Source organism: Phascolarctos cinereus, unplaced genomic scaffold (genome assembly GCF_003287225.1).
Source record: "Phascolarctos cinereus isolate Bilbo 61053 unplaced genomic scaffold, phaCin_HiC Scaffold_2;HRSCAF=192, whole genome shotgun sequence".
NCBI lineage: Eukaryota > Metazoa > Chordata > Mammalia > Diprotodontia > Phascolarctidae > Phascolarctos > Phascolarctos cinereus.
Window position 1 is genome coordinate 270,642,942 of NW_027555625.1, and position 15,870 is coordinate 270,658,811.

At 43.5% G+C, this 15,870-nt stretch overlaps 1 protein-coding gene across 3 annotated transcripts in view; it reads left to right on the forward strand.

The window, feature by feature from the left end:
• COL27A1 (collagen type XXVII alpha 1 chain) overlaps positions 1-15,870 on the forward strand; it is a 242,693-nt gene that overhangs the window by 76,413 nt on the left and 150,410 nt on the right. For all 3 annotated transcript variants that reach the window (XM_020965661.2, XM_020965662.2, XM_020965665.2), the window contains exons 11-12: positions 4,182-4,235; positions 5,360-5,404. In XM_020965661.2, the coding sequence (XP_020821320.1) occupies positions 4,182-4,235; positions 5,360-5,404 (99 nt within the window). The remainder of the gene's footprint in view (positions 1-4,181; positions 4,236-5,359; positions 5,405-15,870) is intronic.

The following is a 15,870-nucleotide window of genomic DNA, read 5'->3' on the forward strand; positions in this document are numbered from 1 at the left end:
CGTTGTGCTTATCCTTCCCACTCAGCAGGGTACCAAGAATGCCCGTTTGACTCCAGTTTCTGGGATCCTCAAGTACCTTAGCTCTTACGTGTCTCACCTGGTGTTAGACAGCAGCACACACACCCCCACAGTCCCAGGGCAAAGAGATTGTAGGAGAGTGGGATGGAAGAAGGGTGGGACATGGATTGAGCTGTGGCTTTCCAGAAAGCCTCTCACTTAAGCCAAGTGCAGTGAGCCGGGGAGATCCATGGCTACTCCTGATGGCCCCATCTGTGGCACAGAGCAAATCCAGCTGACGCCAGGGTGCTGGAGCCGGTTGCAAGTGATCTTACCGCCCCTTGGTCTTCCCTCTGCCCCTTTCTCCAGCCCCACTCCCCGATTCCCTCCCCTGCTGGGGTAAGCAAGCGGAACAGCCAGCATGACTCATACGAACAGGGTGTTGCGGCAGTTCTAATTGCCTGTAATTGGTGGCTACGGCATCCCCTAGCTCCTGGTGAAAGTCCACAGCCTGGCAGAAGTACTCAGGGCACTAGGAGTTGCCTATGAGGTATCTGTTCAGACAGTGGCTAGAGGCCAGGTATGGTAGGCAAAGGTCCATCCATTTTCTTCTTTTCTTTAAGGGGTCCCTTTGTAAGCTACTTCCATTCTAGAGGAGAGAGTCAGCTCATGGGAAGCCATAGCTATCCATGCAAAGCAAAGCACTAAGTGGGTGAAAGAATGAAGCAGTAGGAGCAGGGAATGTGATTCCACCAGTGGCTACAGTGAGGGCCAGTACTCCCTCCCTGCCTCACTCTTAGAACCACATGTGTGCCTGCCATCAGCTCCTCTTGTCTCTTGCTCTCTGGCCCTGGCAGCTCCTTCTATAAACTATGCCCCACCACACTGGATCCTTCACATGTAGTCTTATGTAGCACCAGACCCAGATTCTGATGGTGACTCCACTCCTCACTTGCCACTGACGTGACCTCTGTGCTTCTTTGTTCATCTGTAAAATGGGATTTTTATCCCTAACCTGTCTATCTCCCAGGGTTGCCTCTAGAATCCCATGAAAAAATAGATGCCAAATCACACTACACACTGGATGGGGTTATGCCAATATAAAGGGTGATTGTTATCATTAGGAACTGGGGTGAGAGAAGGCATTCTTGGGAAGAGGTAAAAAGTGAGGGCTCTTGCTAGGAGTTCTAGAGCCCAATTGGAAGGTCTCATGGGGCCTCCCACGAGAGGCTGTAGACAGCCCTGTTTCTGCCTCATTGGCTCTGTCTGTCAGTGGCTACTGAACCCTTGTCTGGGGTTGGCCTTGTAATTAAGCTCTTAAACATTTTCCATATGCTCACCCTGGCTGCTCTTGCCCACCACATAAGGGTGGGGATGTGCCTGGCAGCATCGGGCACTTAGTCATCTGTGCCCCCAAAGAGCAAAGTCAGCTTGTTCTTGACGAGCCCTTCCCCCAAAGCAAAGGCCTCAAAGCCGTGCCATTATGACAGATGAGAATTTACCCTCCAAAGCAGCTTTCACTCACCCCAAGGATGAGAGGGTAAGAATAGTCCCACATTGGGTCCCCTAGACCAGCCTTGAAGTGCGTGCATGGTATTTATTGGCAGAGTTGGATAGACTTATTGGATGGGTATCAGCTGTTTGGGATGTTTTACCAGGCTGTTACTATATTTGCATTTGAGGGCAGTCTGCCCTAGTCGGCTCGTGAGGCTTGCTTACTGGAGGAGACTGGGAAGCAGACCTCTCAATCGTATCCTTCCCGGGGCATTGATCCTGCTGCAGTTCTTCAGTCCCAGAAGAGAAATTCTTTTCTGTCCAAACCCTAAGAAGACATGTCCTTGGGATGGCTCTGAGGGGCGATGATAAATAAGCCAGGGAAATTTGGGATTGATTTATGCTCTTCGTGTGGACAACATCTTGATGCCACATGCACATTGCAAAGTGAACCTCTGCTCCCTTCTCCCTGGGCTTTGCTGAGATGGTTCTCATGACGGAGCTCTGGGCTCCTTCCAGCAGTGGCTTGAAGCCCAGAGGGATGACCCCTGTGATACACTGCTGATTGTAGCCACCAGTCATAAAAAGCCCTGCTCTCCCTGTTCCTTCCCTTCTGTGGTTCAGGAATGTGACTAGGCAGCTCCCATCTTACTAATGCTCAGCATGCATCCATCTTAGTCCTTCATGGCTTTGCCTGCCCCGGGGATCACTGCTGGGGTGATTAGGAAAGGGGCCTAGGTGCTGAGGAATCTCTCCAAAGTCATGTGACTCACTCCAGAGCCCATTGGCTAGGTGGCCTAGGAATAGAGTGCCGAGGGAATTTGCCAAATAGCTAGGACATTGCTCTCCTTTTGTGACAAGGTGAATTCGCAGGGTAGACCAGGGCATGGGGAAAGTTTTGCTTGTCTGAGGACACTTCCTGAGTCTTAGAGCTGGACTTTAGTCCAGAGTCTTTCCTGATAGAGAAGGGGTTAGTCCTGATTCTCTTTGCCTAATACCTGTGAGATGTGACACATCTCAGCTGACCCTAGGTGAAAGATGACCCCCGAGTCTATACTTGTTCCTAGAAGGAAGGAACCTCATTGAGCTTCAGGGTCCTGATGCAGCTTGCCTTCCATTCCCGCTCTGGTCTTATATGCCTAGAGCCTAGCGTCGTACCTGACGTGAAGTAGGCACTCACAGGTGCTTGTTGAACACACGTATGTTACAAGTATAACAGCTCAGAGAGGGGGCAGCCTGAGTGGAAAAAGAACCTGGATTCTCTGTGTGTGTGTGTGTGTGTGTGTGTGTGTGTGTGTGTGTGTGTGTGTGTGTGTGTGTGTGTGTGTGTGTGTGTGTTGGGGTGGGAGGTAGAGTGCACGTAGTTTCTGTAAGCATCTCTGGAGAAGGAAGGCCAAGGGACCTGGAAGAAGGTCTGAGGAGGGTGAAGAAGGCTTGTCAGAGCAGCACAAGATCACATGGGAGGTGTCTCAGGACTGTGAACAAATAGGGGTGGGGGGACATGGCTTGAGTGGGGACGACTTCATTTAAAAAACGCGGACTATACTTCTGCTGTGTGCAGAACCAAGGAGTATGCTCTGTGGGGGATACAGAGAGTCATTAGACATGATCCTTATCCTTCAGAAGCTTCCAGTCTAGTCAGAGTCCTGAGGCCCAAACAGCGTTGGAAGGGACCTTTGGGGCCATTTAGTCCATCCCATTCATTCTACAGACTATGAAACTGAGGCCCAGTAAAGTTCAGTGACTTGCCCAAGGTCATTCGGGTGGGAATTTCAACCCACATCCTCTGATTCCTACTCCAGTGTTCTTTCCACTGTGTCACACAATAATACTGCTATGACACTGAATAATCTGCAACAAGTCAAGGGATGTCACAAGGCACAGCAGGATTAAATCCCCAGTGAGTGGTACAGACAACGACTGGGAGTCTGTAGGAAGGAGAGTGGATTGGGGTAGGCAGGGGAAGCTTTCTACAAGAATTGGGACTTCAGTTGGGCCATGGAGGATGAGGAGGCACCTGGTAGGGCAAGAGGAGGTGGGGGGGGTATTCCAGACAAGCAGCACAGGAGGGATGTTTTTGGAGAGGGTAACTGGAGAAACTCAAAAATACTGAATTAATTGGGCCTGGAAGGTTATGGTTTGGGGGTGGGGTGGGGAATTGTATTGGAGGAGGGGAGGGGAAGGAGAAACCAGGAAGGTTGGAGAGAGAGGACATCCAGGAAACAGCCATAGGTCGAAAGTATCACAGTGGAAATTCTTAAGAGGAGGCAGGTCAAGGACAGGGAGAAGTAGCTATAGAAGTGGCCTTGAGATACCTCCGGCACATCCCCTCTCATCTAACCCCAAAGCAAGCTTCCTTTCCTTTAGGTCCCAGGAGCAGCCAGCAAGGGCGCTGGGCATGACAGCCTCCTGCCCCTTCCCACCCTGCCCCCACATGGAGAAGGAGCCTCCCCTACCTGCCCCCCGATCCCTGGTGTGAGGGTATGTGCCCTTGGACTACATCGTGGAAGCCAGCACCATGCAGTCCATGGGCATATACACTTGCCTCAAGGTTTATGTCAACGTGGAGCACCCAGGACCAACGCTGGAGGAGCAGGAGGAGGAGGAGGAGGAAGGCAGCCAAGATGGGATGGGGACAGGCCAGCCTCCTTGGGATGACCCATTTAATTTTTTGTTTGCTCTGTCCGTAGGGGTATATTGGTCTCCCAGGGCTCTTTGGCCTGCCAGGACTTGATGGAGAAAGGGTGAGTATCCTTCTGGACAAACTAATGTCCCATCCTAAGACCCTAAACACCCAGGGCACAGGTAACCTTGGGGCATAAGCAAAGCAGCTCACAACAGAGCTGGGGATGAAGAGGGAAAGAATGAGAGATGGGACTGGACCTCTACAATTTGTTCTTAAGAGTGGGCAGGTCAGTGGAGGCTGCTTTCCTCTTGGACCTGCTCCCTGCCAACTGGGACCAGAATCTGGGGAAACTGTCACAGTCATGGGAATGAACCAGAACAGTAGAATCCAGGAATATTAGAACTGGAAGTGACCTTAGGACATAGGCTATTAACAATAGTAATAATAGCTAGCATTTATATAGTGCCCACTGTGTACCAGGCACTATGCTAAGAACTTCATAAATATTCTCATTTGATCCTTACATCAACCCTGGGAGGTCGGTGCTATTATTATCCTCATTTTACAGTTGAGGAAACTGAGGCAGAGAGAAGTAAAGTGATTTTCCTGGGTTCATACAACTAGTTAAGTGCCTGAGGCTGTATTCGAACTCAGGTCCATCTTGACTCTAGGCTCGGTACATTACCCACTACATCACCTAGCTGTCTCTAACCACCTAATGTCTTTTAGGATATGTGTGTATGTATGCACATACATATATGTATATACACATATGTATGTGTGTATGTAGAAGGCCCAAGCAGAAAAGGGCCTCAGAATATAGACCATCAGAGCTGGAAAGGGATCTTTTAGACCAAGTTCAAGCCTTTTAATTTACATGATGAGAAACTGAGGCCCAAGGGATGAAGTGAATTGCCCAAATGACAAAGTCCACTGCTGGAATTGCTCTCTCCTATTAGTATTCTCCTACGCTACATCGCCGCTGTTTCCCAAACTAACCCCAAAAGGATTATTTCAGACCTGCCTTTGACGAGGACCAGACGCGGAGGGAGCTCACACCAGGCACAAGGTCTGCTGGGCACCATCCTAGCTCCCATTTGTATGGTCCCACAGAAACCTGGGCCCCAAAGGGAAAGTCAGAGCATCTTGGCAGGGTTCTCTGAGCTTCAGATGTCTCTCATTCTTTTTTAGTAATTCCTATACTGACATTAATTTTGCTTTTTTCTTTTTGTTTCCTTACAGGGGCCTCCTGGAGTTCATGGCAAGAGGGGCAAGATGGGTAGGCCGGTAAAGTTTTTCCTTGTCTATTATGCAGATTTTGTTGAATGAAACCAAACCATACCACAATCTAGTTGTTTTTGCCTGACTTGGCAAGGTAGAATTTGGGGGGATTTCCTATGATTCCTTTTGGAGAGTTTTGATTTCTGGTCTACTCTGGCCTTTCTCCCAGCCTTCCTGTATGTGTGTGTGTGTGTGGGGGGTGCAAATGGGGAAGGAGTATTGTCTCTGTGTAGGTGTATACATATGTGTCTCTCTTTTCCTAAGCCTGTGTTTTTTCTACCTGTCTAGATCTGTTTTTCCTGATATACAGTGTAATTCTACATGTGATTGCCTTTTTCTTGGTCATATTGCCCTGCACTGCCAGTCCTCTTCCCTGGAAAGGAGACAAAAGGCAAAGACTTGACTAGACATGTTCTAGTAGTAGGGTAATGACATTGGGTGCCATATCAGAAAGTACCTCTCACTAGCTCACTGAGCCAGGAGCTTAGTCCAAGCCAACAAGCATGAATCACCTGCTATGTGCAAGACACTGTGCTGGGTACCTAGGGATACAAAGACAAAAAATAAAAAGCAGTCTCTGCTCTTGAGTTTCTATTCTGTTGGGAAGGGGTGAAATCTGTAAGCAGAAAGTTAAGTACGAGATGAAGGATTAAGAAGACAAGGAGATCAGGAAAAGGTTTTTTATATAGGATGGTATCTGAGCTGAGCCCTGAAGGGAGCTAATCGATCATAAGTCAACATTTATTAAGTGTCTACTATGTAGCAAACACTGTGTTAAGTGCTGGGGATACCAAAAGAAGCAACAGACAATCCTTGCCCTCAAGGGGGTTACAATCCAATGGGAGGGGGGGCAACATGCAAATAAATATGTACAAAGTAAGCTATATATGGCATAAAGAGGAAATAATGAAAAGAGAGGAAGCAGCGGAATTAAGAGGGGTTAGAGAAGGCTTCCTGTAGAAAGCAGGATTTTAATGGGAACTTAAAGGAAACCAGTGAGGCCAGTAGTCAGAGCAGAAGAGGGACAGTGATCTGGGTGTGGGAGACAGCCAGAGAAAATGCCCAGAGTGAAGAGATGGAATGGTTTGGTTTTTTTTTTATGAAACAACCAGGAGCCCAGTGTGACTGGATTGAGGAGTATGTTGGGAATTAGGTGTAAGAAGACTGGAAACATAGGAGGATTGGTTAGGAGGGGCTTTGAATGCCGAACAAATATTTTGTATTTGCTCCTGGAGCAATAGTGGGCCACTGGAGGTACTTTTAAGAGGGGAAAGGGGGAGGAGAATTCATTACAGGCATGAAGGATGGTATGTGAAAAGACTTGTAGATAGGGAATGGAATGTAGAGTTCAGGGAACAGCAAATAGGCCAATTTGATTGGAACATAGGGTCTGTGAAGGAAAGTAAAATGAAAGGTCTGGCAAGGTTGACTGGAGCCAGATATGAAGGGCTTTAAATGCCACCTTAAGGAGTCTATATTTTGTCTTAGATGCAACAGAGAACCAGTGGATCTTCTGCCATAGTCTGGTAGAAGGAGAAGCTAATTTGCTTCTTCTTAATTTGGTTCTGTAAGCTTGGGCAGCTGGATAGAGTGAGAAGGCTGGGGGTTTTTCTGCTGTAGGAAACAGCAGGGATTGGACATTCATAGTACTGCTTTTGGTGATGGCAATGGAAATAGGTGCTTCGCAAAATTAATTAATATAATTGAGTTGGGAGGAGCTTACAAGATCATCTAGCAATCTCATTTTCCAGATGGGAAAACTAAGGCTCAGAGAAAGGAAGTGACTTGCTCAAGAACACATAAGGATTTAATGAGAAAGCTGGGGTCAGAACCCAGATCTGATCTTCAAGTACAAAGAGATATGGGGTGTGGTCCTTGACTTCAAAGAATTTACTTAAAATCTAGGCATTCAGTAGCCCTGTGAATTCATTTCTTCTCAGTGATGATTTGAAAGGGAATATTAGTACTTATGGAAGCTCCTCCTCTCTCACTGGAGAACCTCTTCTTGCTGTCTCTGTGCTTGTATGTTCTCAGGCCAGTGACTTCCCTCCTCAGGGTCTCAGTTTCTTCATCAGTGAAATGGATTAGATGATCTTTGAGTTCGCTATCAGCTCTGACATTCTACGAATCATTAACCAGATTTCAGTAAACAAGGCAGCCTCCGCTAGATGTATTGTCTCTGCTTGGAGTTTCTTAGCAAGTTCTGAGGGATGTATTCTCGTACTCAGGATACGGCCTTCTCAATACATTCCAGCTGTTCCCCTCTTTTTCTTATCACTGTCTGGGATATTTTTTCCCAGCCGTAATTTATATTTGCTGCTGGAATCTCTCCCTGGAATGCGAAAACAGTCAGAGCCTCATCCATCCTTCCTTTCCCCTACCTTTAACCCCCCTCCCCCCCAGAAGCAGGAACATTCCAGACTGGTGGTCCTCTGGGATTGGATGGCCAACTATTCTGTCTAGTCCCCCTCCCATGTAAAGAGCTCTGACTCTGCCATTGTTATAGATTCCGAGATACAGGGCTTTAAAATGTTGGACAAGGGAGAGAAGAAAGTTCATCTAAAATCACAGAACACAGGTTTTGTCCATTTCCTCCACAACCCCAGATGGGTTATTTTGCATACTCTTTGAGAAATTTTTACCCCACTTTGAAAACCACTGAGCTAGAAGGCTGTTAAGTCAGCCAGCCAACAAATATTGATCAGATACCTATTATGTGTTAGGCACTGAGCTAAGCACTGGAGATACAAAGAAAGACAAAAAGGCTGTCTCTGCTCTCAAGGACTTCCCAGTCTAATGGGAGAGACAACACGCAAGAAACATGTACAAAGAAGCTGTGTACAGAATAAATTGGAAATAATCAATGAGGGAAGTCAATTGATTAATTAATTAATAAACTTTTATTTAAAAAAGATACAGATCTCCATATCTTTCTATATCTATAGGATTCTATGACTTTCCTGGTTGTCTGGTTCCCTCAACTCCATCCCAGCCCATAAATTTGCATTTAATAAACACTTATAAAGTGTCTACCCAATGTTTTATACTGTGCTAAGAGCTAGATTTGGATTCTGTTTGATAAAGGGAGGGCTCTTGGGAAGGCCTCAGCCCCATGGGTAGGGGAAAGGAAAAGTGGGACTGCAGAGAGAGCCTGGGACTGAGAGGCAAGAGATAGGAGCAGTAGCCCTAGCTGTGCAGCTCACTCATTGTGTGACATCAGGCAAGTCCCTCAATTGAGCTGGATTTCAGTTTCTTCATCTGTAAAATGAAAGAATTGTTCCAGCTGACGTCCAAGGTCTCTTTCAGTTCTGAGATTCACCGAGTCTGTGACTCTGGGAGAGATTGATTGCTGTTGGCAGGGCTCTGCTGCTCTCCCCCTTCCCCAGCACTGACCACAGCTCTGCTGCAGGCAGAGAACAAGGCTCTGGCCTCCAGATACTGGAATGGACCTGCATTTTCCACATTGACCACAGTTATGCCTGCCTGACTTCCATGGAAGTGCTGACATTGGGATTCCGGGGAATTGGGAAGAAGGGAAACTTTTTCCGTAGGATATTGTATGGAGAGGGGAAATTCCTCTTTCTGGATGAAAGGCAGTAGTTTCTCAACTCCAAGGATGGTCAGTTCTATTGGCTTTTCCCTTCCATCCCTTAGTCCATTCTAGTCTCCTACTCAGAACCAAACTAAAGTCTCTTCTTTCCCCTTAAAATGGGAGGAAATCTCCAAGTCTGACTCCAAGTGAGACTGGAAGAAGCCATGCTATTGATGATAATTAGAATAGCGCCTTAAACATAGTATGCAGTAGGGAGATGTTTATTGCTGTGAATGGCTGCCAGGTGTAGTGGGGAGAGCATTATTAGATTGTGGGCCCAGAGAACAGGGATCTAGTACTAGCCCTTTAACCTGCTTTGGGACCTTGGGCAAAATGTTTGTTGGAATCACTTTCTTATCTATGGGATGGGAGGATTGGACTAGGTGTTCTTGCAATATGCTGCCAGCTCTGTTGAGACCCCTTTCAGCTCTGATATCCCATGTCCTAATACATTAAGGCTCTTTCTATCTCAGATTCTGGGAGAGGCAGAGTGGTGGAGTAGAGAGAGGATTAGACTTGGAATCAGAGGACCTGGGTTCACATGCTTCCACTGATATTTTGTGACCTTGGACAAGTCACCTTTCTGTGTCCTAGGTTCCTCATCTATGAAATGAAGGACTGGACTCAGTGGCCTCTAAGGTCTCCTCTTTCTCTGAATTTATAATCCTACGATCCTGTGATGATAATTTGTTTGCAGTAAGAGTCAAAGGAAATGAAGCAAGCTTCTTTTGGTGGTGTGGAGGGAATGGGATGGGATTAAATTTGGAGCATTCTAGACTGGAGTACCTGGACAGATGAGCTGTCTTTCTAGCACCATTCAGTGCTTCATCTCTTTGTGTCTCTGGGCCTCTTTTTTTAAATTCATGGAGAGCTTCAACTGGCCCTACAAGAGTTTAAGTAACCAGCCAGATAATTCTGGCTGATAAGACTTTGTGAATGAGCAAGAGGGTTTGGGGACTGAAACAGTCCATCTGGGTGTCCTTGGCACAGAGCTAACCAGAAAGTCAGTGTGAGCCCAGCCCTACTCTTGCCTTCGAAGCAATTGGATAGCTGTCAGGTGTACAGGGTCCAGCGATTGTGTTTGGGGGGGGGTAATTCAAACTGGCTGCAGAAAGATAGCCACCCACTCACCCCACCATTAGTATCCCTGTGATGTATCTGGCATGGGGATCCCTCTTATCTAAAGTGCCTAGGGCCATGAATCACCATTGAGGATTGTGAAAATAAACTTTATTGTTCCCTAGAAAATCAGCTTTAATAGCCAGCAAATCTATTTTGTCTGTCTCTGACATGATTTAATGTTTTTCATATGATTTCATATCTGTAGGTTCCAAAAGAAGTGATCAGAATGGCCCCTGGTATGACTTTGCCAGGCTTTTTATATGCTCTGTGAAATTCATGTCCTTCAGAATTCAGCATTTGAAGGCCAGAAACAGCCTTATTATTAAGTCCATCCCTCTGTAGCAAGGTGGTCATGAGGGTCAAAAACCCAAATCCTGTGGTAGAATATGAAGACAGTGTGGAATAGAGGAGGAAGGGCTATCATTTAAGAGAAAATGATTTTTCTTCTTAAAGTTTGAGTTTTGGAATTTTTTGTTACTTATTAGTGAGTGGAATAGCATGGGCGTTGTAACTGAGTTCCCTTCTGACAAAGTTGGCAATTAATCTTTTCCCTAGGAACATTCTTATTGATTAATTACCTCCCACCTCCACCCTTTTGCATACTGGAACTAATCAGTCTTTTCTAGGTTTGGGGTGTTTGTTTCATTTAGAAGGCATGCACATCAAGCAGTTTAGTTTACCATGAATATGATTTATCATCCTTCCTGTTAAGGCCATGCTATAATTTCCTGTAGGGAACCTGTAAAGAGTTAGGATAGCCAAGGTTATATAGAGGGAACAATTACTTCCCATTTTTCCTCTATATGGAATGGTTCCAGAATTTGAATCACATAATCATAGAATGTCAGCTCTGGGAAGAACCTTAGAATACAGAATACAGAATGTCAGAGCTTGGTGGAGCCTTAGAATATAATGTTAGAGCTGGAAGGGGCCTTAGAACAAAGAATGTCAGAGTTGAAAGAGATCTTTGAACTCAGAATATTAAAACTGGAAGGAATCCTAGAACATAGAACATTGTAGCTACAAAGGACTTTCAAAGATCATCTCTTCTAATCACTTCATTTTACATATTTTCCTCATATGAAGTCTAAGGAAATGAATTGACTTGACTGCAAGGTCATCCGGTGGTTAGTGGCAGACCAAGAATTAGAATAGATGAGATAACTGCAGCCTTACAAGGTTGAGAGACTTTCTCAGGGTCTTGCAGCTAGTTAAGTCATAGGGCTGGGAACAGGCCCTGGGTTTCCTTCATAGTAGGGCACTGCTCCTTCTATAGCATTAATCAGCAGGAAAGTGACAACAGGGAATATGGACTAATGTCTCCCCCCGGCTGGACACTGTATCTACATTTTAGCTGGGCCTTTGGGAGATAGTACCTAACCCAAAGGAGCAACTTTCACAGGGATTTCAAGCCAGTTGGAAAGATATTTGAGGGCAGGTAGGTATTCTGAAATCACACTGCATCACATAAGGTAGGTCTTGCTTCTTAGACACCTGGAGAGAGGGGCCAAGTGACTGTCTGGGAGCTATGTGACTGTAGTCCAACAGCTAAAAAGTTTTCTCTCCATCCCCCAATTAAGAAGGTTTGTCACTCCGACCTCTTCTAAAGCTAAGGGGAAAATTGAATTTTTGTTCCCCCAGACCATGTCAGGCCACCAAGGGAAGAGCTGGCCTCCCAAATGATTGTCTCTTCTGTAAAAAAAAAAAAAAATGTGTTATAGTTTTTTAATGAGGAATCCAGGTTTGTGGTTTTTAGAAAAACTTGGCTTGGAGGGCCTGGCAAGATTCCAAAAAAGCTTCTCTGTCTTTGTAGCTTTGCAGATGGGGAGAGGCAGGGGACTTTCTGAGGCCTGATGGCCCTTTATCCTACTGAGCAAGCGAACGTCCACTTGACGTTCTTTGGACCTTGTTTGCTAGCTCTAATTTTTGGTAGCAAAATTGCCCCAGGCCATGGAAAATGAGATTCCTGGGAAGAGTTTACCATGGAGCCTGGTGGACGTGGAAATGGGAGTTTTCTCTAAGGACTCACATGTCCCTTGTGGCTTCAGCTTGTGCAGGCTAAGCACTTACTGAACTTATCCAGTTATTTATAGTATGAAGTTAGGAAATCGGGATTTTAGTCCTGGCTTGTCTGCTATCTAGACTTTGAGTCACCCTTCCTTTTTCTGGGTCTCCTTTTCCTCATTTGTAAAATGTCACTGTGTTAGCGCTCGTGTGTCTTCCTGCACTGACATTCTGTGGTCTTCCAGCACTAACATTCTCTAATTCTAGTAATAAGACTTCTTTTTGAAGTCACATTTTCCTAATGAGTGCAAAATACTGGTCCTGGAGCCAGTTTTCTCTTTTGGGCTCTGGGAGTTGTGGCAACCCTTTTTCTCCCTTGTGAAAATGTGGAAAGTTCCCATGATAGACAAGCCCTCTGAGGACAGGGAGTTTTGTTTTTGACTCTGTATCCACGTGTCCAGCACAGTGTATGGCCTAAGTAAGATCTGATTGATTGACTCATGACATCCAGCCTGCAGCCTACGGTCTAGAGATCATACTGTCAGCAAATGGGAAATATTTATTGCTTGTAGGATTGAATCAATTTTTTTTCATTCAACAAATATTTGTTAAATCACTACTATGTGCAAAGCCTTATGCTAAGCAATGTGGAGGTTGTAGAGATGAATAAAGAATGATCCCTGCCCTCAAAGAGTTTGCAGTCTAGTGGGGAAGATAAGACTAGTGGGGAAGATTAAGTACCTATTGTGTACAAGGCCCTGCCCTCAAGGAGCTTACAGTCTAGTTAGGGGGAAAAGATACTTATACATAATTATTAAATGCCTACTGTATACAAGACCCTATACTAGGTAACTTGGGGGATGTATAGATTAATAAAGCACAGTTTCTTCTATCAAGGAGCTTACAATGTAGAAGCGAAGATAAGATACCTACAAATACTTATTAAGTGCCAACTGTATACAATTCCTTAATGCTAGATATTGCAGGGAATGCAGATATAAGACATAATTTCTGTCCTCCATTACAGTCTGGCAGGGGAAGACATGATATGTATATAAGTATATAAATACAATATAAAACAAAATATGATAAATGCCATAGGAGTGATACAAGCTTTTAAAAAAGTATAGAATTTGATTTCTTTTTTTAAAAATAAGTTTTGTTGATATTTTCTATTTCTTATATCACCAAAGTATCCCATGTATCCTTCTCCCTGCCCCTGCCAGAGAGCCATCCCGTATGAAAAATAATATATTTTGAGAGAGGAAAAAAAAAATCAGTACAACTGATGATACATTGAAAAAGTCTGAAAATACATGCAATATGTAATACCTGTAGACCTCCCACCTCCATGAAGGGATGGGTTGGGGTGTGTTCCATATCTCTTCATTCAAGTACTACTTGATCTTTATAATTTTGTCATGTTTATTTTTAATTTTTCATGTGCTGTTTTTCTTTCCATTTTTACACTATTGTAGTCACTGTATATATTGTTATCTTGGCTGTTCGTACTTCCCTCTGCATCAGTTCATATAGATTTTTTTGCACTTCTCTGTATTTGTCATATTCATCATTTCTTATGGCACAGTAATATTCCATTGAATTCATGTACCATCATCTGTTTAGCTATTCCTCAACTGAGAGGTACATATTTTATTTCCAATTCTTAGCTATCACAAAAAGTACTGCTCTAAATATTTTAGAGTATAATGGCACTTTTTTTCTCATCAATGGCTTCCTTGGGTTAAAGTTTAAGCTCAGTAATTGAGCCTCTGGTTCAAACTGACATTTTAGTCAGTTTATTCACATGATTCCAAATAGCTTTCCAAAATGGTTATTCCACTCCACAGCTCCACCAACAAGGCATTAATGTGCTGATCTCCTCACAATCCTTCCAACATTGACTGTAGCCATTTTTTGGGCATTTTTGCCAAATTGCAGTATGTGAGATGAAACCTCAGCATTGTTTTGATTTGCATTTCTCTTATTATTTGTGATTTGGAGCATTTTTTCATATGGCTACGAATACTTTACAATTCTTTTCTTGAGAACCGTTTGTTAGTATCTTTTGACTATTTATCTATTGGAGAATGGCATATCTGTGTGTATGTGTGTGTGTGTGTGTGTGTGTGTGTGTGTGTGTATGTTTCTATATCTTGATACCAAGCCTTTATCAGAAAAATTCAATAAGAAGATTTTCCCCAATTTTATCACTTCCCTTCTTATTCTAGATTCATTGATGCTGTCAGTGCAGAAGCTTTTCAGTTTCAAGTAACCAGTTATCTATTTTATTTTTTAAAATTGCCTCTATCTCTTGTTTTGTTAAGAATTCATCTTCTAGCCATAGCTGTGAAAGGTATATGATGTGTTCCTCTTCTAATTGTTTTATGGTATGATTTTTAATATCAAGGTCATGTATCCATATAGAATGTTATATATAGTATTATGGTGTGTGGTGTAAGGTGTTAGTATAAGCCTAGCTTCTGCTAGAATGCTTTCCAGTTTTCTCAGCAGTTTTTATCCAATAGGAAGTTTTTCTGTAGGGTAACTTCTGTTTTCCACTTCATCAAACATTGGATTATTGAATTTTATTGTTTCTGAATCTCCCAGGCCTAGTCTGTTCCATTGATCTCTCTATTCTTTAACTAATACCAGATGGTTTTGATGACTGCTGCTTTGTAATATAAGTTGAGGTCTGAAAGTGCTATTTCCCCTTCGTTCTTACTTCTTTTCATCATTTCCCTTAATATTCTAGATTTCTTGTTTTTCTAAATGAATTTTTTTAATCTAATTCTATAAATCATCCCCTTGGTAATTTGATTGATGTAGCATTGAACATATAAATTAATTTTGGTAGCATTGTCATGTTTATTATATTGGCACAGCCTAGCCATGAGCACTGAACATGCCTTCAACTATTCAGGTTGTTCTTTGTTTCTTTTAGGAGTGCTTTGTAATTGAATCTATATGTCTTTTGTATGCTTTGGGTGGTTGATCCCCTGGTATTTTATGCATTTTGTAATTATTTGGAATGGAATTTCCTTTTCTATTATTGCTGCTCATGTTTTGTTATTGTATAAAAAGGCTGTTGATTTTTGAGGATTTATTTTATGGTTTGTAACTTTGCTGAAGTTGATGATTGTCTTAATTAATATCTTTGTCGATTGAAGTTTTCTAAGTAAACTATCATGTCATCAGCAAATAGGGATAATTTTATCTCTTCTATACTTTTTTTTTTCAGCCAAAGACAAGGTTTATTAGAACATCCGTCATACTGGGCAGACTCTTAAGGGGTCTAAACATTAGTGAGCTAGTGGCTAGATTATAAGAATCTGAGCAATGGCTAGATTATAAGAATCTAAGCAGTGGCTAGATTTTAAGAAGTTAAGCCTGTCTCTTCTATACGTATTAGTATTCCTTTAATTCTTTTCTCTTGTCTCACTGCTGTTGTTTGCATTTCCAGAACAACAATGGTGGAGAGAGTGGGCATCCTTGCTTCACTCCCATATTTACTGAAAGACGTTTTAGTGTATCCCTATTGCATATAATGTTTTTAGTTTTAGGTAGATGTTTTTTATGATATTAAAAAATAAGATGATTTCTAACTGAAGGTGGCATTTGATCTGGGTATTGAAAGACAGGTAGAATTTCAGTAGGCAAGGATTTAGGGGGAGAGCATTCCAGAGGAAGCAGGAAAGCACAGGACATGTTAAAAAAAAACAAACAAACTGATAAATAGTTCAGTTTGACTGGA